At 42.9% G+C, this 17332-nt stretch overlaps 1 protein-coding gene across 1 annotated transcript in view; it reads right to left on the bottom strand.

Moving 5' to 3' along the window:
• The window catches only part of LOC122931527 (autism susceptibility gene 2 protein homolog), a 749041-nt gene that overhangs the window by 56906 nt on the left and 674803 nt on the right, over window positions 1-17332 (bottom strand). Inside the window, exon 3 of the mRNA XM_044285595.1 lies at window positions 14107-14208. Within this exon, the coding sequence (XP_044141530.1) occupies window positions 14107-14208 (102 nt within the window). The remainder of the gene's footprint in view (window positions 1-14106; window positions 14209-17332) is intronic.

Here is a 17332-nt window from a genome sequence, read left to right as displayed (position 1 = left end):
GTCCGTGTAATTGTATTTCACTACATCACAGAAACAACTGAAACAAAGATCTAAAAGCAGTTTAGCAGCAAACTTTGTGAAAACTAATATTTGTGTCATTCTCAAAACTTTTGGCCACGACTGTAGACTGCACAGTCTATCTGTATTCGGGAGCTGCCCTCAAAATACGGAATTTAGGGCTGATAATCGTCAGGGGGTGGGGTCCATATGGGCTCACTCTGGGAGGCTTCCTCAAGTGTTGTTCTGGGGCACCTTCTAGAGGGTCCCTCATTAGCGGATGATGATGAGGGGGTAGAGGAGTAGAGGAAAGTGGCAACCTCTTCTCCCTTACTAGCAGACTATTAAGGAGGCAAGATACCCGTATGCCTCTTCGGCTGAGTATAGTCGTTGGGACAGACGGGCCATTTTTATTTTATTGGGGTGTGACATGTGAAATGTGTAAACCTTTTTTTTATAGTGTGGGGTGTGTATATTGTGTTTTAATGAGTGAAGTGGCTGTAATAAATGTAAAATACAGAGAAAAGGAGTAAAAAAAAAGTTAAAAAAATACAGGTGCAGGATGCATGCACTCACAAATATGTTGCATGCGTGCAAAAATCTACACCAACACTACATAACTAAAATTGATTTCTATATATATGTATATACAGTAAACTGAGCAGTAAACTCAGCGGACCAATTAGAAAAATGGATGTTTCTGATCAGCGCTCCGCAGGTGCAGGACACGCACACAGATATTATGTGAATGCAAAAATGTTCACTAACACTGCCTAACTAAAATTGTAAAATTGTGTAACAATAAATGCACTTGTTACACAAAAAAAGAAAACTGAGCACAAAAGCGACCAATAAAAAAAAATAATGGTACTGGCGGAGCTTACGCCGGATGAAGATGGTCGCATAGCTCCGTGATATGTGAAGAGACTCGTCCCTAACGCCAGCTATAATTAGCCTACATTAGCGGAGATGGTGAAGATCGGGAACGCTAAGCATGCTGACACCCCAGCTCCCTCCAAAACTCAGATTGCTGGAGGAGAAATGGAGAAATTCTTAAAGAAAGCTGCCGCAACGATGGCTGCCAGGGAGCCTAAGATGGCGCCGACTCCACAGGCCAAAGCTCCGAAGCGCGCTCCTGCACAGTCAGAGGGTGAAAGCGACTCAGATGAAGCACAGGCCGGCTCTGACCTTCCGGTTACAAGAAAATACCTGGACCGTGCTTTGAACAGGATTATGGAGCCGATCCTCTCAGAATTGTCTGCCTGCAGAAACGAGGTGAGACATATTGGCGACCGTGTGGAGAAACTTGAGCAGCACCAAGCAGAGATAATAAATCACCAGACTGCGGTAACGGACTCTTTTCGCCGCTGTGCCCTATACTTAAACGACCTCCACTGCTCGTTAGAAGATCAAGAAAACAGGGGGCGCCGAAATAACCTGAGATTCCGTGGAGTGCCAGAATCAGTCTCAACAGGAGACATTTCAGCGTCCATTATGGATATCTGCGGATCACTCCTGGGCCCTAACTTCTCCCAAGAAGTAATTATAGAACGGGCGCACAGAGCCCTCAGGCCCAAACCTAAGCCAGCCGAACCTCCTAGGGACATAATATGTAGGTTCCTGAATTTTCAAGTGAAAACCGCCGTTCTGGAAGCCGCACGTGATCACCCTGACTTGATATACAAGGATTCCAAGATTGACATATTCCAGGACTTAGCCCCTTCAACGCTGAAGAAGCGCAGATCCCTTAAACCTCTGACAGATTGGTTGCGCTCCAAAAAGGTTTTATACCGTTGGTCCTACCCGTTTGGCATATCCTTCACATACGCGGGCAAGAGAGTAAACATCTCGTCATATACAGACCTCACTTCTGCCTTTGAGGTCCTAAATGTGCCACCCATGCAGATTGAAAATTGGGAACTCTTCCAGGACCTCGGTGCCCTGCCTGATATACCCAAGGTGGTTCCTTTTGAGGTACTACGTACGCCGAAGTCTTCTCGCTCCAAGAGGAGGGGTCTGCAATTCACCCCGAGAAGTCTCTCACAAGAGCATTAGGAAAACTCTCTTGCCTATAGTATAGTATGGTAATTTTCAGGCAATATTGTCATGCTGAAATTCTCGTATATTACTGTCTAGAGTTTGGGATTCCACTGTTTGCATGAGACTAGATGGTTTTCCGTATACCTGTACGTGTTTCCCCCATCTCTCTGCTCTGCTTCTACCCCCTCTCAGGGCGTTATACGGTCTCTCTTAAATGGTCCATAGACCAAACAACCCCCTCCAGATTATGACATATTACATTATGTCTTTGACATATTACATTATGTCTTTGTTCATGTTTCTTGTTTGTTTAACAAATTGTGTTCTATTTCCCCTACTTACCCCTAACTCAAGGTTCTCGCCTATTATATTGATCTGGATTGTCTCCCATACAAGCACAGCTGCAATGGTACCAGAGGTAGAAGACCACAAAAGATCCGATACACTTCTTAGACAGGGACCACAACAGCTACAAGGTAAACCCACACACATAACAAATAATGGCTGACCTGTCAGTGGCCTCTTATAATGTCAAAGGTTTTCACTCTCCTTCCAAAAGGAGCCAAATCTTTGCCATTCTAAGAAAAGCTGGAGCTGGAGTGATATTCCTTCAGGAGACGCATTTCCGCTTTAACCACTACCCAGACATGCGATTCTCCCACTTCTCCAACTGGTACCATTGTGGGAGTAGCTCCTCAGCTTCCAGTGGGGTCAGCATAGGGCTACAGAGGAGGATCCCCTTTAAATTTGCTAGCCAAAGCCTAGATCCAGAAGGCAGGTATATCCTACTTAAGGGCACCATAGGGCCGCAGACGTACACTTTTATAAATCTATACGCCCCAAACTCTAACCAAGCCCGTTGGTTTTCTGACATTTTTCCCATTATAGAGTCCTTTAAAGAGGGTATAGTAATTGTTGGGGGCGACTTCAATGTCGCCTTATATCCTCAACTGGATGTCTCCTCCCATAAATCGTCCCATTCCAAGAGGTTTCTAAAAAAGGTCAGAAATACCCTCTGGGATCTCCATTTGATCGATGTATGGCGATCTTTCCACCCGAGTGTCCAGGATTTCACGTTCTATTCCCAAGTACATAAAACTTACCACCGGCTTGATTACCTCTTTATCTCTAAAGAACACATACACCTATGCAGAGAGGCGACCATTGGTGCTATACACATCTCAGACCACTCCCCAATATATATTTCAGTGTTGGCCCCTAGTGAAACGCCCTCGTGCTTCAACTGGCGCTTAAATGAAACCCTCCTGGGGTATCAGGACTCGGTTGATCGGATATCTAAACACATAACAGAATATTTCTCCCTAAATAAAAATCCAGATACAACGGCCAATACTCTTTGGGATGCTCATAAACCTGTAGTGAGGGGACAATTTATTAGCATTGGCACACACCTAAAGAGAAAGAGGGAAAGTGAAATAGAGGACACTCTGAAAAATATTCAGACTTTAGAATCACATCATAAAGCTAAACCCACTGACGCCCATCTCCAAAAATTGTCAGAATGCAGAGCCAAATTCAGATCTCTACTGGCCAATAGAGCAGCCAAATACCACATGAGCTCACAGCACAAATTCTTTGCACATGGGGACAAGGCCACCAAGTTTGTAATGAACAGGATTAAAGGGAGGAGGTCTGCAAACTACGTCCATCAGCTAACATCACAAGATGGGTCCCCCATCTTTTCGGTCAACCAGATTGCGTCTCAATTCCGTTCATTTTACAATGATCTCTACAACCTTCCCTCAACAACTGAACCAGAATCCCATGCCACTGTCATATCTTCCTTCCTGGAAGCGACCAAACTCCCTACCATTGACACAGACCAGAAATCGACTCTTTCAGCTCCCTTCTCCATAACTGAGCTAAGGACAGCAATGAACCAAATGCCGACAGGAAAGAGTCCAGGCCCTGATGGCCTTCCGTTAGCATATTACAAAATGTTCCAAGATCTTCTTCTTCCTCACTTGTTGGAAGTTTGCAATCAGACTCTTGCGGGAATTCCACTCTCGAGAGACATGACGGCAGCCCACATCACTCTCATCCCTAAAGAAGGGAAAGACGCCAGTTTATGTTCCAACTACAGACCCATATCCCTCCTAAACATAGACCTTAAGCTCCTGGCCAAGATGCTAGCTAACAGGTTAGCCATTCTCCTTCCCCAACTTGTCCATAGAGATCAGGTAGGCTTTGTCCGCAACAGGGAAGGGAAGGACAATACCACGAGGGTGATTAATACCCTCTGTCATGCTAAACGCGTGTCCTCCCCTCTGCTTTTACTCAGCACAGATGCTGAGAAAGCATTTGATAGGGTCAATTGGTCATACCTAAAACAAACACTTTCAGGATTTGGCCTACCTGACTCTTTTACCAAAGCAGTCTTCTCGATGTATGAACAAGCAACAGCTGCAGTCCTAGTAAATGGCACTGTATCACCTTCCTTCCCTATTAGAAACGGGACCCGACAGGGCTGTCCCTTATCACCCCTCCTATTCGTCTTGGCTTTGGAGCCTCTTCTAGCAAAAATAAGGTTGGACCAGGAGATAAAGGGTCTATGTTTGGGAGGCAGGGAGCAGAAAATTGCTGCTTTTGCGGACGATGTGCTCATAATGACGATTAATCCAAAAACGGCCCTACCCCGAATTCAATCCCACCTGAATACATATAGCACAATGTCAGATTTTAAAATTAATGCTAATAAGTCATTAGTCCTTTGCTCAGGGGTTTCACAGGCAACAAAATGCCTTCTAATGAAGGACTCCCCATTTAATTGGTCCTCCCCCAACATCACGTATTTAGGGGTCAAAATTAGCCCAGAAATTACGGAACTTTTTTCTCTTAACTATATCCCCTTAAAGAAATCTATCATTGATTCCATCGACAATTTGGCCAGATCTAACCCAATGCTCTCCTGGTTTGGTAGGAAGAATCTAATATCTTCATTAATACTGCCCAGACTCACATATTTACAACAGGTTCTCCCCATTTCTATCCCTAAACACTATTACACTTCGATTATGAAAAAATTCAGCTCCTTCATCTGGAATGGGAAGAGAGCGAGACTCTCCTCGGCACTTCTTATTAAGCCTAGGCATGCTGGGGGAATAGGTTTGCCGAGCCCCGAGCTATATGGGAGGGCTATCCTCCTCTCCCGAGCACTAGCTTGGCTGAGCACTTCCCCAGCTTCCACAGTGGTCCAGATGGAACTGGAAATCTTGAACAGACCGGCTAGAGCACATCTGTTGGGTCGAGAGACGGTTTTTTCTGGCCACATGTCTCATTACCCAATCATCAGAGCCACATTGGAAGCTTGGAAATGGCTATCCTCCACACACTGTTCCATTCCATTCCCTTCACCCACACTGACTGTAGCAGATGTACTGAATACGGCCCCTCCCACTTTAAGGCAAACCACCTCAATAAGGCTGATGTCCTCTTCAATTCCATTAATTTCTCTAGCCCTACCAACTGGAGTATGGATGGACTCAGGAGACATAAATGCCCTGCTTAACCCTCACCCTCGTGACTTTATTTCAATTGCTTATCTTAGAGCCTACTTAAAGCAGCATGTCAACGTAGGGGATCTTCATCGCCCTCTGGTATGGTTAGAGGCTCTAACTGCCTTACAGACATTACCCAAGAAACTTACCTCATGGATATATAGCAAACTGCGACTACCTCCTATGCTTGCTAAGCCATCCTTTGTCACACAATGGGAATTGGATTTAAATATCACACTTCCTTTTGAGTCTTTACCTAAGTTTCTAGACGCTCCCCATGGAGCCTCCCGCTGTGTCAGAATCCAGGAAAATAGCTACAAGATTCTTACAAGATGGTATAACACGCCTGATAAATTATCGAGGTTTGCTGGGGCGGCTTCTGACACGTGCTGGAGGTGCCTTGGGGAGAGGGGAACTTTCCTGCATATCTGGTGGTCATGCCCCCTGGTTCAGATATGGTGGTGTGAAGTCTTCGCTACCTCAAACAGGGTTTGTGGCACATCGTTTAAACCCTCTCCACAAATTGCTCTCCTCTCACTCCCTCAAGAACAGGGGGAAGCAGGACCACCATTTGTGTTTACACAGATGATATTGGCGGCCCGCTTACAACTCCCCAAATATTGGCTTCAGACTACTGTCCCAACCTTGGACCAATGGACTCAAAAAATTGATCAGATCTTCAGGTTTGAGGAACTATCCTCCTGGGAATCTCGTACGCATCTGTCTTTTCTCAAAAAATGGTCTCTGTGGGCTAAATACAGATCCCCAAACCATAACTAGTCAATTGGAACCTGATTTAGTTGATATACCTTAGTAACCATGATACACAATCGCACGGCAGGTCATAGGCACTACCATGTTTAACTTCACCTCCCAAAAAATGGAATGCAACGCCTCTTACCTGGTCTTATGGCTCTTCTGAGCGTCTGTTTCTCTGATCTCATGAATGTCTCATATATTGGAAATCCCTCCTATGGGGGATAGGATTGACGTATGTCTTTAAAGTGTGTACTGTACATTGTACCGATTTTAATCCATTTCTGATTTGTACCTAACACATTGGCGAGGCCTGCGAGCCTAAACCTTGATACTATGTTCCTCCCTGTTGTATAGTGAAACTTACAATAAAAATATAAATAAAAAAAAAAAAAAAAAAAAAAAAAAAAAAAATAATGGTACTTATTGGTGCTCAAGGTTGCAGAAAACACTCAAGCTGACGCTTGTTGCGTCCGTGCAGACACTGCGGTATTACAATTTACCGCAGATACAAAAAAAGAACACTATCTAAAAATGTATTAACCCAAAAAAATAGCCCGGGTGCAGAACAGTGGATTACGGACTGATGAGCACTTGGAGTTCACAGTTCACACACAAAAAAGTGGTGTAGAGCAGGAAAACAAGAAAAAAAGATACAAGTGACAAAAAAATGACAATTTGTTCACCGTAGGCAAAATCGGACGGGCGGTGGGATAGGGGCTTGGATTAGGTCTTGGGATAGGGGGGGGGGGTTAGTTAAGAGATCTGGAACTTCTGCTGCTGCAAAAAAAAAAAACACTGCAGCAGATGTTCCAGATGTTCTTCTTTACAGGAAGTAGTAGATCACTGTGGTGGTGAACCACAAATCCCAGCAAGCAGATATAGCACAGAGGGGCACAGGTCTACTCTGCATGCAGTCGCCAACTAGAATGACTGCATGCAGAGGGATTCTTCCGGTTTCCTCTGCTGCTGTAGTGCTGCCATTGACTAGAGCACGCATCCTCAAACTGCGCACCTCCATCTGTTGTAAAACTACAACTCCCACAATGCCCTGCTGTAGGCTGATACCTGTAAGCTGTTCGGGCATGCTGGGAGTTGTAGTTTTTCAACAGCTGGAGGGACGCAGGTTGAGGATGCCTGGACTAGAGCGTTATTCCAGAAAAATCGCAGAGCTCGCAGTGGATGCTAAACACTAGAGTCCCCTGCCTGACCTAGGGGGAGACTGGTGCTGACTAGTTTCCATGACCCCCTCCCCTGACCCGCAGCATCGTTCTGCGACGAATCGCAGTGCTTGGAGCTGCAGGGGGGAGGAAATACTGCCAGTAAGAGCATCTATTGTGTCCCGATTCCCCCGTGATTCCCTCCCAGCACCCGGAGGACCTTGTGCTGTACATGTACCGTGTTGGTCCTTAAGTCACGTGTAACTGTGCCGTACATCTACGGCACGGGTCTTTAAGGGGTTAAACCAGAGATACTGCCTGGTAGAGTTGATCATGCTAAGTAAAACAACACCTTTCTTTTGTCTGTATGTGCAGTGAGCCCCTGTGGGAGCCGGTGTAGAGGATGGGAGTGGTAGTGCCCCTGATGTAGTGTTGTAGTGTTACAGTCTCCTATCTCAGGACGTTGGGGTCTGTTGCAGTGCAAGTTATAGTAGTGAAGAATGAGGCCGGAGCACTCATACAAACAGTAGGAACAGGATTTAGTGCAATTCTTCTCTGGCACCAGAAATGATATTGAGGCAGGTTGATTGGTGGCAATTCAGCACTTAGGTGATACTGGCCTAGTGGTTGATTGGTGAAGAGTGGCTTGGCTGTATCCCCTCACTTTACAGCAATGTATGTAGAAGCTAAATATAGCAGTTCACTTTCACTGTCTTTATCCTCTCAAGGCTTTACTTAAGGCAATGGTAATGGTTTCTTCTGGGGAATACTCTGTAAGAGAAGGAGCACTGCAGTCTGCATCCTTTCCACTCTGTCTCTAGACAGAAACTCCCTCTTCTTGACAGGAAGCAGGACCAGCCCACCCCTACTAAGAGGGGAGCCAAGGGTGGTTAACCCTGTTCCTGTCAACTTTTGCCAACCTTCCTTGCTGGTGATAATAGCTAGGAAGCAAACAGTGAAATACAATGCACAGTAATATACAATTTGTGGTATCCCCAAGTCTGGGGTACTACATATATTAAACAGCTAAGATATCTGGATTTTATTCATATGCAAATTAGAACATTTAAGCATCAGAGGGTGGGGCTGAATCCTTCAGAACGACTTTTGTAACACCCCTGTGCTCTCCACACTCCTCTGTCCCCTTGATTGACAGGGTTAGACATCAGCATGCTGAAGGCAGAGCTGTATCATAGCATGTGCATATCATATACACTACACACTTGCCTACATGCTCATCAAGGGGCATAAAATAGCATATCTTAAGCTCTGCCCCTTTCCCACAAAGTTCTTTCCCCTGTCAAGCATGCAGTAAAAAAGTGTAGAACCTCTAGATGCATCAAATTGGGTTGCTTTTATGACAGAATTTTGGTGCAGGCACATTAGTAAATCTATGCCCCTGTCTAAACTTACTCCATCTTTAGGATTTGTAAATCTGGCAGGTTATGTTTTACAGCATACAGATCATTTGAAATTTTACATTCAATATCCAGCTGAACCAATGAAAAGAAGGTAGGTACTACAGAAACATAGCGTATTTTCCGCTTTATAAGACGCACTTGTTTCCCCCCCAAAAGTTCAAAGAAAATGGCAGTGCATCTTGTAAAGTGAATACAGCAATATTACATTGTCGGCACATCACAGGCTCTGCTTTCCTGCACAGGCATAGCAGCCTGCGATGTATCAGTGAAATGTAAACTGGGGTGCTGTCATGGCCATACAGTCATAAGCTCCATCTCGGGGGAGAGAGGGCCTGGAGGCTGGCAACTGCCGCTGCGGTGATGTGGGCAGAGCCAAAGCGTGACTAACTGAGTGAGTGACGTGTGCTGCTGGCCTGCCCGCTCTGTCCATACTGAGTACTGATCATAGCTAAGTGATTACCAGTATTTTAGAAAATCAGCACTGCTAGGGGCTAAACTGAATACATTTTGTGATGGCTGCTCTTATCTGGGGCCAGCTCAATGAAATTCAGTGACTGTGCCGGGCCAGGCCGTCACTGCGGCAGCAGTAGCCAGCCTCCAGGCCCCCTCTCCCCTGAGATGAAGCTTCTGACTGTACTGCCCTGATAACAGTGTCCTTCATAACAGTGTCATCCACAGATCCCAATAACAATGCCATCCACAGATACCCCATAACAGTGTCATCCACAGATTCCTCATAACAGTGCCATCCACAAATCCCCCATAACAGTGTCATCCACAGATCCTCCATAACAGGGTGTCATCCACAGATCTGCCATAACAGTACACCATCCACAGACCCCCATTAGTTTAAAAGCCACCAAAAGCACAACATTTGGTTTAAAATATTTATTTTTCTTAATTTCCTCCTCAAAAACACAGGTGCATCTTATCATCAGATATGTCTTATAAAGCGAAAAATACTGTACATTTATTCTCTACATTTTGCACATAGGGTTATTTTAATACTGCCTATATATTTCAGGGTATATGAAATATTAAACACAGACTATATACTAGATAGCTTTCTCTTTTATTTTATTAGAACTTGCCATCTAGAATATTAATGGTTCCCGATAGTCTCTAAATTAATCTTAACTTGTTTCCCTGTGTTATCTGCTCACATTTGTGAAGTGTCATTCTTTTCCTTGGATCTCATTAGAGTGAAAGAGGAGCAAATCTCTGTCAACATGCCAAGTCTAGCTTCCCAACTAGTGCAATGGTGGAAGATAACAGCAAGAATAGTTGAAAGCTATTTTTTCTATGAGGATAAGGAATCTGACATGTCTACGAAATGGGAAATAACTATATTTCTTCATGACCAATTTTATTTTCAGACTTACATTTTAGTCACTCATTTTATTTTATTTGGAAAGAAATCTGTGTTTTTAATATAGGAAAAAATTCTATATTTAAGCTGTATTTTCCTATTGCTATACTGTAGGGAGTGTCTTGCTGCACTGAAAGTGTTTTTGACCATATTACTAGCTCAAATATGTTCTCCAGGAATTAAGAAAATGATAATACTAAATATTACTTTATTCTAAATATATTCCCAAATATCTGTTATTAGTTAAATTGGCTCAATTTGTCTAGGAAGTAATCATTAGGAGAAATAAAATGGCCGTTTTCTTATTAGTACTCTTAAAACCTGTCCTAATCACACAGCAGGATTAGTTACTTAAGAACACTGAGCTAAAGAGCCTCAACCTCCTCTCTACTTTACTTGTCAGGGTTATCATCCTGAATACATCTGATCTTTAGCTGAATCTTTGTTGGAATGGAGTTTATGAGGAGATATGAGAGGATGGACAGAACAAACTGTGGTAATGTGTTGCTCTGGTAATGGAAACTGCATACAAGTGCTGCTGCTCATTAACCACATCCCAACCCTCATGTCTCCTCCTGAACTCCATTCCTACAGAGATTCAGTTAAAGATCAGCTGTATTCAGGATCATAATCCCTGACAAGTAGAGCAGAGAGGAGGATGAGGCAGCTCTTTAGCTTGGTGTTTTGAAGTAACTTGTCCTGCTATGTGATTAGGACAGATTTTTTTTGTACTAATAGGATGGCGGCCATTTTATTTCTTCTGATGATTGCTCCCTAGAAATAGTGAGCCATTATAACTAATGAAAGGTATTTCGGAATATGTTTAGAACAAAGTAATAGTTAAGTATTTTCAGTAATTTTATTTTCTTAATTCCCAGAGAAGCCCTTTAACGTCTTACTGCAATTTATTACACAAATGTAGACGTCAAAAATGTTAGTCAATGACAGACATATACAACTGAATATTCACTCTTCAAAAATGTCTACTAAATGTCATACTCAAAAGCCATGTAAATAGAGCCTTATACTACACGTGATTTTTGCAGCTAAGTTGGTGTTGGATGACCAATTAAACACAGTGCTTTATAGATCGCTTTGCTTTTCCACTTTGTCATTATCTTATTAAAAGGGGTTTCTGTCTCTTTAAAATTGATAGCCTATCTTAACATAGTCCATCAAAGGGGTAGACCCTTAAAAAAAAAAAAAATATATCTACAATGCTCTAACCTTTTGGGCATTAGCCGAGCCTGACCATCCTAGTTCAGTGTCCTGCGATGCTCATTGATCTGTTCTATAAACAGCAGGTGCTGGGGTTGGTCACATAATTTGCCCATGTGACAGCTAACCTGGACACATCACCTTCTGTACTTATGCAGAAAGCATTCCGTGTATGCGCACATACAGCAGATTCTGCTGCATACATCTCTGAATGATTTCAGCACAAGCACAGAAGAGGATCGGGTCTGTAGTCACATGGGTAAATCATGTGACTGTCACCATCTTGATTGCCATGGATGCGGCAGCTGCCAATGGTTGCTATTTATAGGTGGCTAATGACCACAAGGTTAGGAATTATAGAGAAATGTTTATTAAGTTGTCATCCCCTTTAATATATCTGGACATAACAATGTATGAGCACACTGCCTACACGTGTGTGGTTCATTTGGTGTCTGATCATCACTAGGCTGGCCACTCTCCTCTGGCCTCCCCTCCATCGTGGGGCCACTCGCAAATATCTACCATCCTCTGGGGATATGCAAGTATACCGTATCACAGCCATCCACATAGAGGCTTTTTGAACTGCATACAGATGTGCTGCTATTCTGAGGGCTCACTATATTCCATATAGGTCTATGTGGTGTTTCTTTGGGCTGCATCTGATCAAGTGGGATGACTGTGGTGATGTGAGAGTGTTGTGATTACATTATCCACTGTACTTTAGTCCATCTTTACGGAGTATCACCTCACTCCATACTATGTCCCCTGATGAACGGCACCCTGAATGGCGCAGGGAAATGCGTTGGGACAGTTGTCTTTACTAACCCTATACTGATAGGCAATTTTATGATCACTAACCTAATACATTAGAACCAATTGGATATTGGATATGGGGCTTGTACTTATGTTGATCTATTTAGTTTAATATCAGTAATAACGCACATTTGTTGTACTGTTTTTTGTTTTTGATATAAGGACCAACCGACTGCATTAATAGACTTCCTATCTCTCTGGTGGTAGTTTCTATCCCTTCTCAGGGCCTTCTAGGGAATTTTAGGAGGTTCCTGATACGGGATCACCCCTATTGAGGCGGCAAATCTGTTTTAGGCAGGGTGGACAATATTAGGGAGAAAGGTTGAGGGTCAGTAACTTTTTGCCCCAAAACATACCACATTCACCGCTAATTAGCCTATTATATTTAAGTTCACTTTGTTAGGGTATGTTTAAGTTTTTTATACATAACTATTAAAGGTTATGTCTTAAAGTGGTGATAGGATTCTGTGATTCCCAACACCTTTAATACTAGATTGATTGGGGCTCAACACCCATGACAAACAACTGCTGTAGTATTGGTCATTCCATGCTCTTGAAGAAGCTTGAAGAAGTGTCTAGACCCAGATGCAAAATCTATACCAGGTCTCTACAACCAACATATACCATTTAGGGTGCATTCACATCACAGTTTAGCTTACCGTTCTTCTGATCCATCAGAAAAAGAGAGAGAGAGAAAAAAACATATTCTGTTGCATCAGTTATGCATAGGATTGCATACGATCCATTTTTTCATAGGATCCAGTAAAAAAAAACAGATCCTGTTGCATCAGTTGTCATCCGTTTGAGCCACTTCAGTCTGAGATCAGTTTTTTTAGATAGAAACAAAAGTACTGCGTGCAGTTTTTGGGTGGGTTACCACTAGTGTTAGGGATTCCGCTATGGCTTTCCGTTATAGCATGGTTATAACGGAAAATAACGGAATACCCAGACAGAAGGCAAAACGGAAGCCTTTAAAAGGCATTCTGTTTGCTTTCCGTCCTAATAGAAGTCTATGGGAAAGCATAACAGATCCGTCTGGGTCCCGTTATGCAAGACGGAAAACAAAGTCCTGTCGACAGGACTTTGTTTTCTGTCTTGCATAACGGGACCCAGACGGATCAGTTTTGATTCCCATAGACTTCTATTTAGGACGGAAAGCAAACGGAATGCCTTTTAAAGGCTTCCTTCTGTTTTGCATTCAGTCATAATACAAGTCTATGGGCAGAAGAGCAGATCAGTTTTTCCGTCTTATGTATTCCGTTGTTTTCCGTTATAACCATGTTAACGGAAAGCCATAACAGAATCCCTATCGCTAGTGTGAACACACCCTTTTCCAATGTAAAAAAACGGCTCTCAGATGTAAATGGCTCAAACGGATGACAACTGATGCAACAGGATAAATTTTTTATTTTTTTTTACTGGATCCTGTTTTTTTTCTCTCTCTCTCTTCTTCTGACGGATCAGAAGACCGGAAAGCTAAACGGTGATGTGAATGCACCCTCAGGTATGAGCACATGATCAGGTTTCTGCATGTGGTTTTGGAACCCAAAACCAGGAGTGCATTCATAAAAGAGGGGACATAGTATCTGCCCCTCATAGTTTCTCTTCTTTTATGATCAACTCCTGATTTTGGTTTCCAAAACTGCGTGCAAAGACCTGCTTTTTACTGTACTGGTGTTCTCCCATTTTGTAGGCAACGAGGCTGAATGCATGTTCTGTATTCTCGACAGCAACTCTTCTAGTTACCATGATGGCTTAGTTATTCTCTGTATTTCTTTGAGTTGTTGAATATCCCAGTATGTTACATTACTTACATCACTTAGACGCTCCCGTGAAGCACTTCTCTGTGAAGGTTTTGATTCTCTGCTTGGACTTTCACTGTCATTGTCTCTGCAATTGTTCTGTCCTGGCTTGAGCTGAGGATAGACAGATAATAATACATTTTAGAATTTGTGGTTGTATACTTAATGTTATGGTTTTCCATGGCAGGTATTTAACAGGTATATTTATTTTCATTCCTATGCTGGTCTGACTTTAATTAAATTAACCCAATAAATCATATTAACTCAATGTATTATTTTGCATTTGTCAAAACCAAATTAAGAGCATCAACAGTAGCTTGCTATATACAGCGAGGAACAGAAGTATTTGAACACCCTGCAATTTTGCAAGTTCACCCACTTAGAAATCATGGAGGGGTTTGAAATAGGTGCATTCCCACTCTGAGAGACATAAAAATAAAATAATTCCAGAAATCACATTTATGATTTTTAAAGAATTTATTTCTCTTGCACTGCTGAACATAAGTATTTGAACACCTGAGAAAATCTGTGTTAATATTTGGTAGAGAAGCCTTTGTTTACAATTACAGAGGTCAAACGTTTCCTGTAGTTCTTGACCAGATTTGCACATAATGCAACAGGGATTTTGACCCACTCCTCCACACACATCTCCTCTAGTCCTGTTAGGTTTTGGGGCTGGCGCTGAGCAACACAGAGTTTCAGCTCCCTCCAAAGATGTTCTATTGGATTTAGGTCTGGAGACTGGCTAGGCCACTCCAGAACCTTGACATGCTTCTTACCGAGCCACTCCTTGGTTATCCTGGCTGTGTGCTTCGGGTCGTTGTCATGTTGGAAGACCCAGCCACGACCCATCTTCAATGCTCCTTAATACAGTGCAGTTGTCCTGTCCCCTTCGCAGAAAAACACCCTCAAAGCATGATGTTACTACCCGCATGCTTCACAGTAGGGATGGTGTTCTTGGGATGCAACTTATCCTTCTGTTTCCCCCAAACACGACGAGTGAAGTTTAGACCAAAAAGTTCTACTTTGGTCTCATCTGAGCACATGACTTTCTCCCATGCCTCCTATGGATCATCCAGATGGTCATTGGCAAACTTAAAATGGGCCTGGACATGTGATGACTTGAGCTGGGGGAACCTTCCGTGCAATGCATAATTTGAAACCATGACGGAGCAGTGTTCTACTGACAGTGACCTTTGAAACTGTGGTCCCAGCTCTCTTCATATCATTGACCAGCTCCTCCCTTGTAGTTCTGGGCTGATTCCTCACCTTTCTTATCATCAGTAATAACCCACGAGGTGAGATCTTGCATATAGCCCCAGTCCGAGGGAGACTGACAGTCGTCTTTAGCCTCTTCCATTTTCTAAAAATTGCTCCAACAGTTGATCTATTTTCACCAAGCTGCTTGGCAATTGCCCCGTAGCCATTTCCAGCCTTGTGGAGGTCCACAATTTTGTCTCTGGTGTCTTTTCACAGATCTTTTGTCTTGCACATGGCAGTAGTTGGCGTCTGACTGACTGTGGGGTGAACAGGGGTCTTTAAAGAGCTCAGACAGGTGCTACTAACTTAAAATGATTGCTGTTTCTCAGGTGTTCAAATACTTATGTTCAGCAGTGCAAGACAAATAAATTCGTTAAAAATCATACAATGTGATTTCCTATTTTTTATTTTTTATTCTGTCTCTCAGAATGGGAATGCACCTATGGTGCAAATTTCAGACCCCTCCATGATTTCTAAGTGGGAGAACTTGCAAAATCGTAGGGTGTTCAAATACTTCTGTTCCTCACTGTATTGACAAATATATTCTTATATGCACATAGAATTACCTATGTGCGTCTGGGGGGGCTTATGGGCCAAATCACTTGTGATCGGAATGCTGTTTTCATAGGGCTGCTGGTGAGTGATCACGCATGCGCGATTCCTCATAGGAGCCAGCTGGCAGCAAGCTGCTGGGAGAGGGGTGGGCACACAACTCTGAAGTTTCGTGTACAGAGCTGGGCAACTCCATCAGGCAGGGATAAGCCTGCCAGGAGCCTGGTGGATGATGCCAAGTGTCACGTGACCCACAGCGCTGCGGGTGAAACAGGACCACAAGGAAATATAAAGTAATTTACAAATGAATTGTTTAGGACAATATAAGGCACATTAGAATAAACATATATAACTCAGAGAACCCGCTTTAAAGGGGCTGATCTGCAATAGTGATGAGCGGCATAGGCAAAATTTGTTTTCAAGATATTTTATGAATTTTTCGCATAATATTCACAATAAATTAGAAAATTCTAGAATTCGTGATCTCCAGTCATTATTTTCGCAATTGTGCAAATCTGCACTGATGCGCATATTTTTTGCACAATACATGCAACTTCACATTTTATCAGGTCTGAGTAGATATTACTGATTGGTGCACTAAGTATTGTTGTCATCACAGCACTGAGTCTGTAGCATATATGTATGGACAGCAGAGAAACAGTAATTCCTATCACACTACCTAACACCCTGCACTGGAACCTATCAGCTACACTATATTACTATCTAACCTACACTGACTATCCCCCACTAACTATCTGTATTATATATGTGAGCTAACTAACTATCTAATGGAATTGGATAAGGAATAGGATCTAGATGAAAGCACAGAGCACAGCAATGACACTGCTCTCTCTCTCTCTCAGAACTGCAAAATAAACAGCAGAAAATGGCCCCTCTGGAGTTTCCTATATATTAAGGGGTAGGCAACTTTCCTATTAGTTGCTAGGGATTTTGCTACGCTCAGACAAAGACATTGCAGACTTTTCATTGGCCCACAGACAAGATGGGAGGTCACTGATGAAAAAAAAAATCTAGAATATTTGTGATTATTTGTGTGCAGATGGCATGCTTGTGTGCAGATGGCATGCTTCTCGGGAATCACCCTACGGCATGCAATTCTATTGACCTAGTGCACCATTCTAAAACTAAATGAATTACAATTGTGTGCTATGCAAATAGTGTAGCACCCCATGAGGAAAATTAATAGTGTGCCTTTTGTATATATAGTGATTTCTACATCTGTACTGGAACCAAAACTGAGCCATGCCAATGTCACCAGTATGTATTTTAAAAGTCTGTGAGGAAACCAGATGATGATCTATCAACAATCATGTACTAGCTGCCCTCAATCAGATTTAAACTCAAGACCCCAGTGGTGTAAGGTGACAGGGTCTTTCTTAACCTCTGCTCATAACTCAACATGTCC

The sequence above is a fragment of the Bufo gargarizans genome, chromosome 3 (assembly GCF_014858855.1).
Source record: "Bufo gargarizans isolate SCDJY-AF-19 chromosome 3, ASM1485885v1, whole genome shotgun sequence".
In the NCBI taxonomy this organism is placed as follows: domain Eukaryota; kingdom Metazoa; phylum Chordata; class Amphibia; order Anura; family Bufonidae; genus Bufo; species Bufo gargarizans.
The sequence above is the reverse complement of the archived record's forward strand: the minus strand, read 5'-3'. Positions and strand labels throughout refer to the sequence as shown.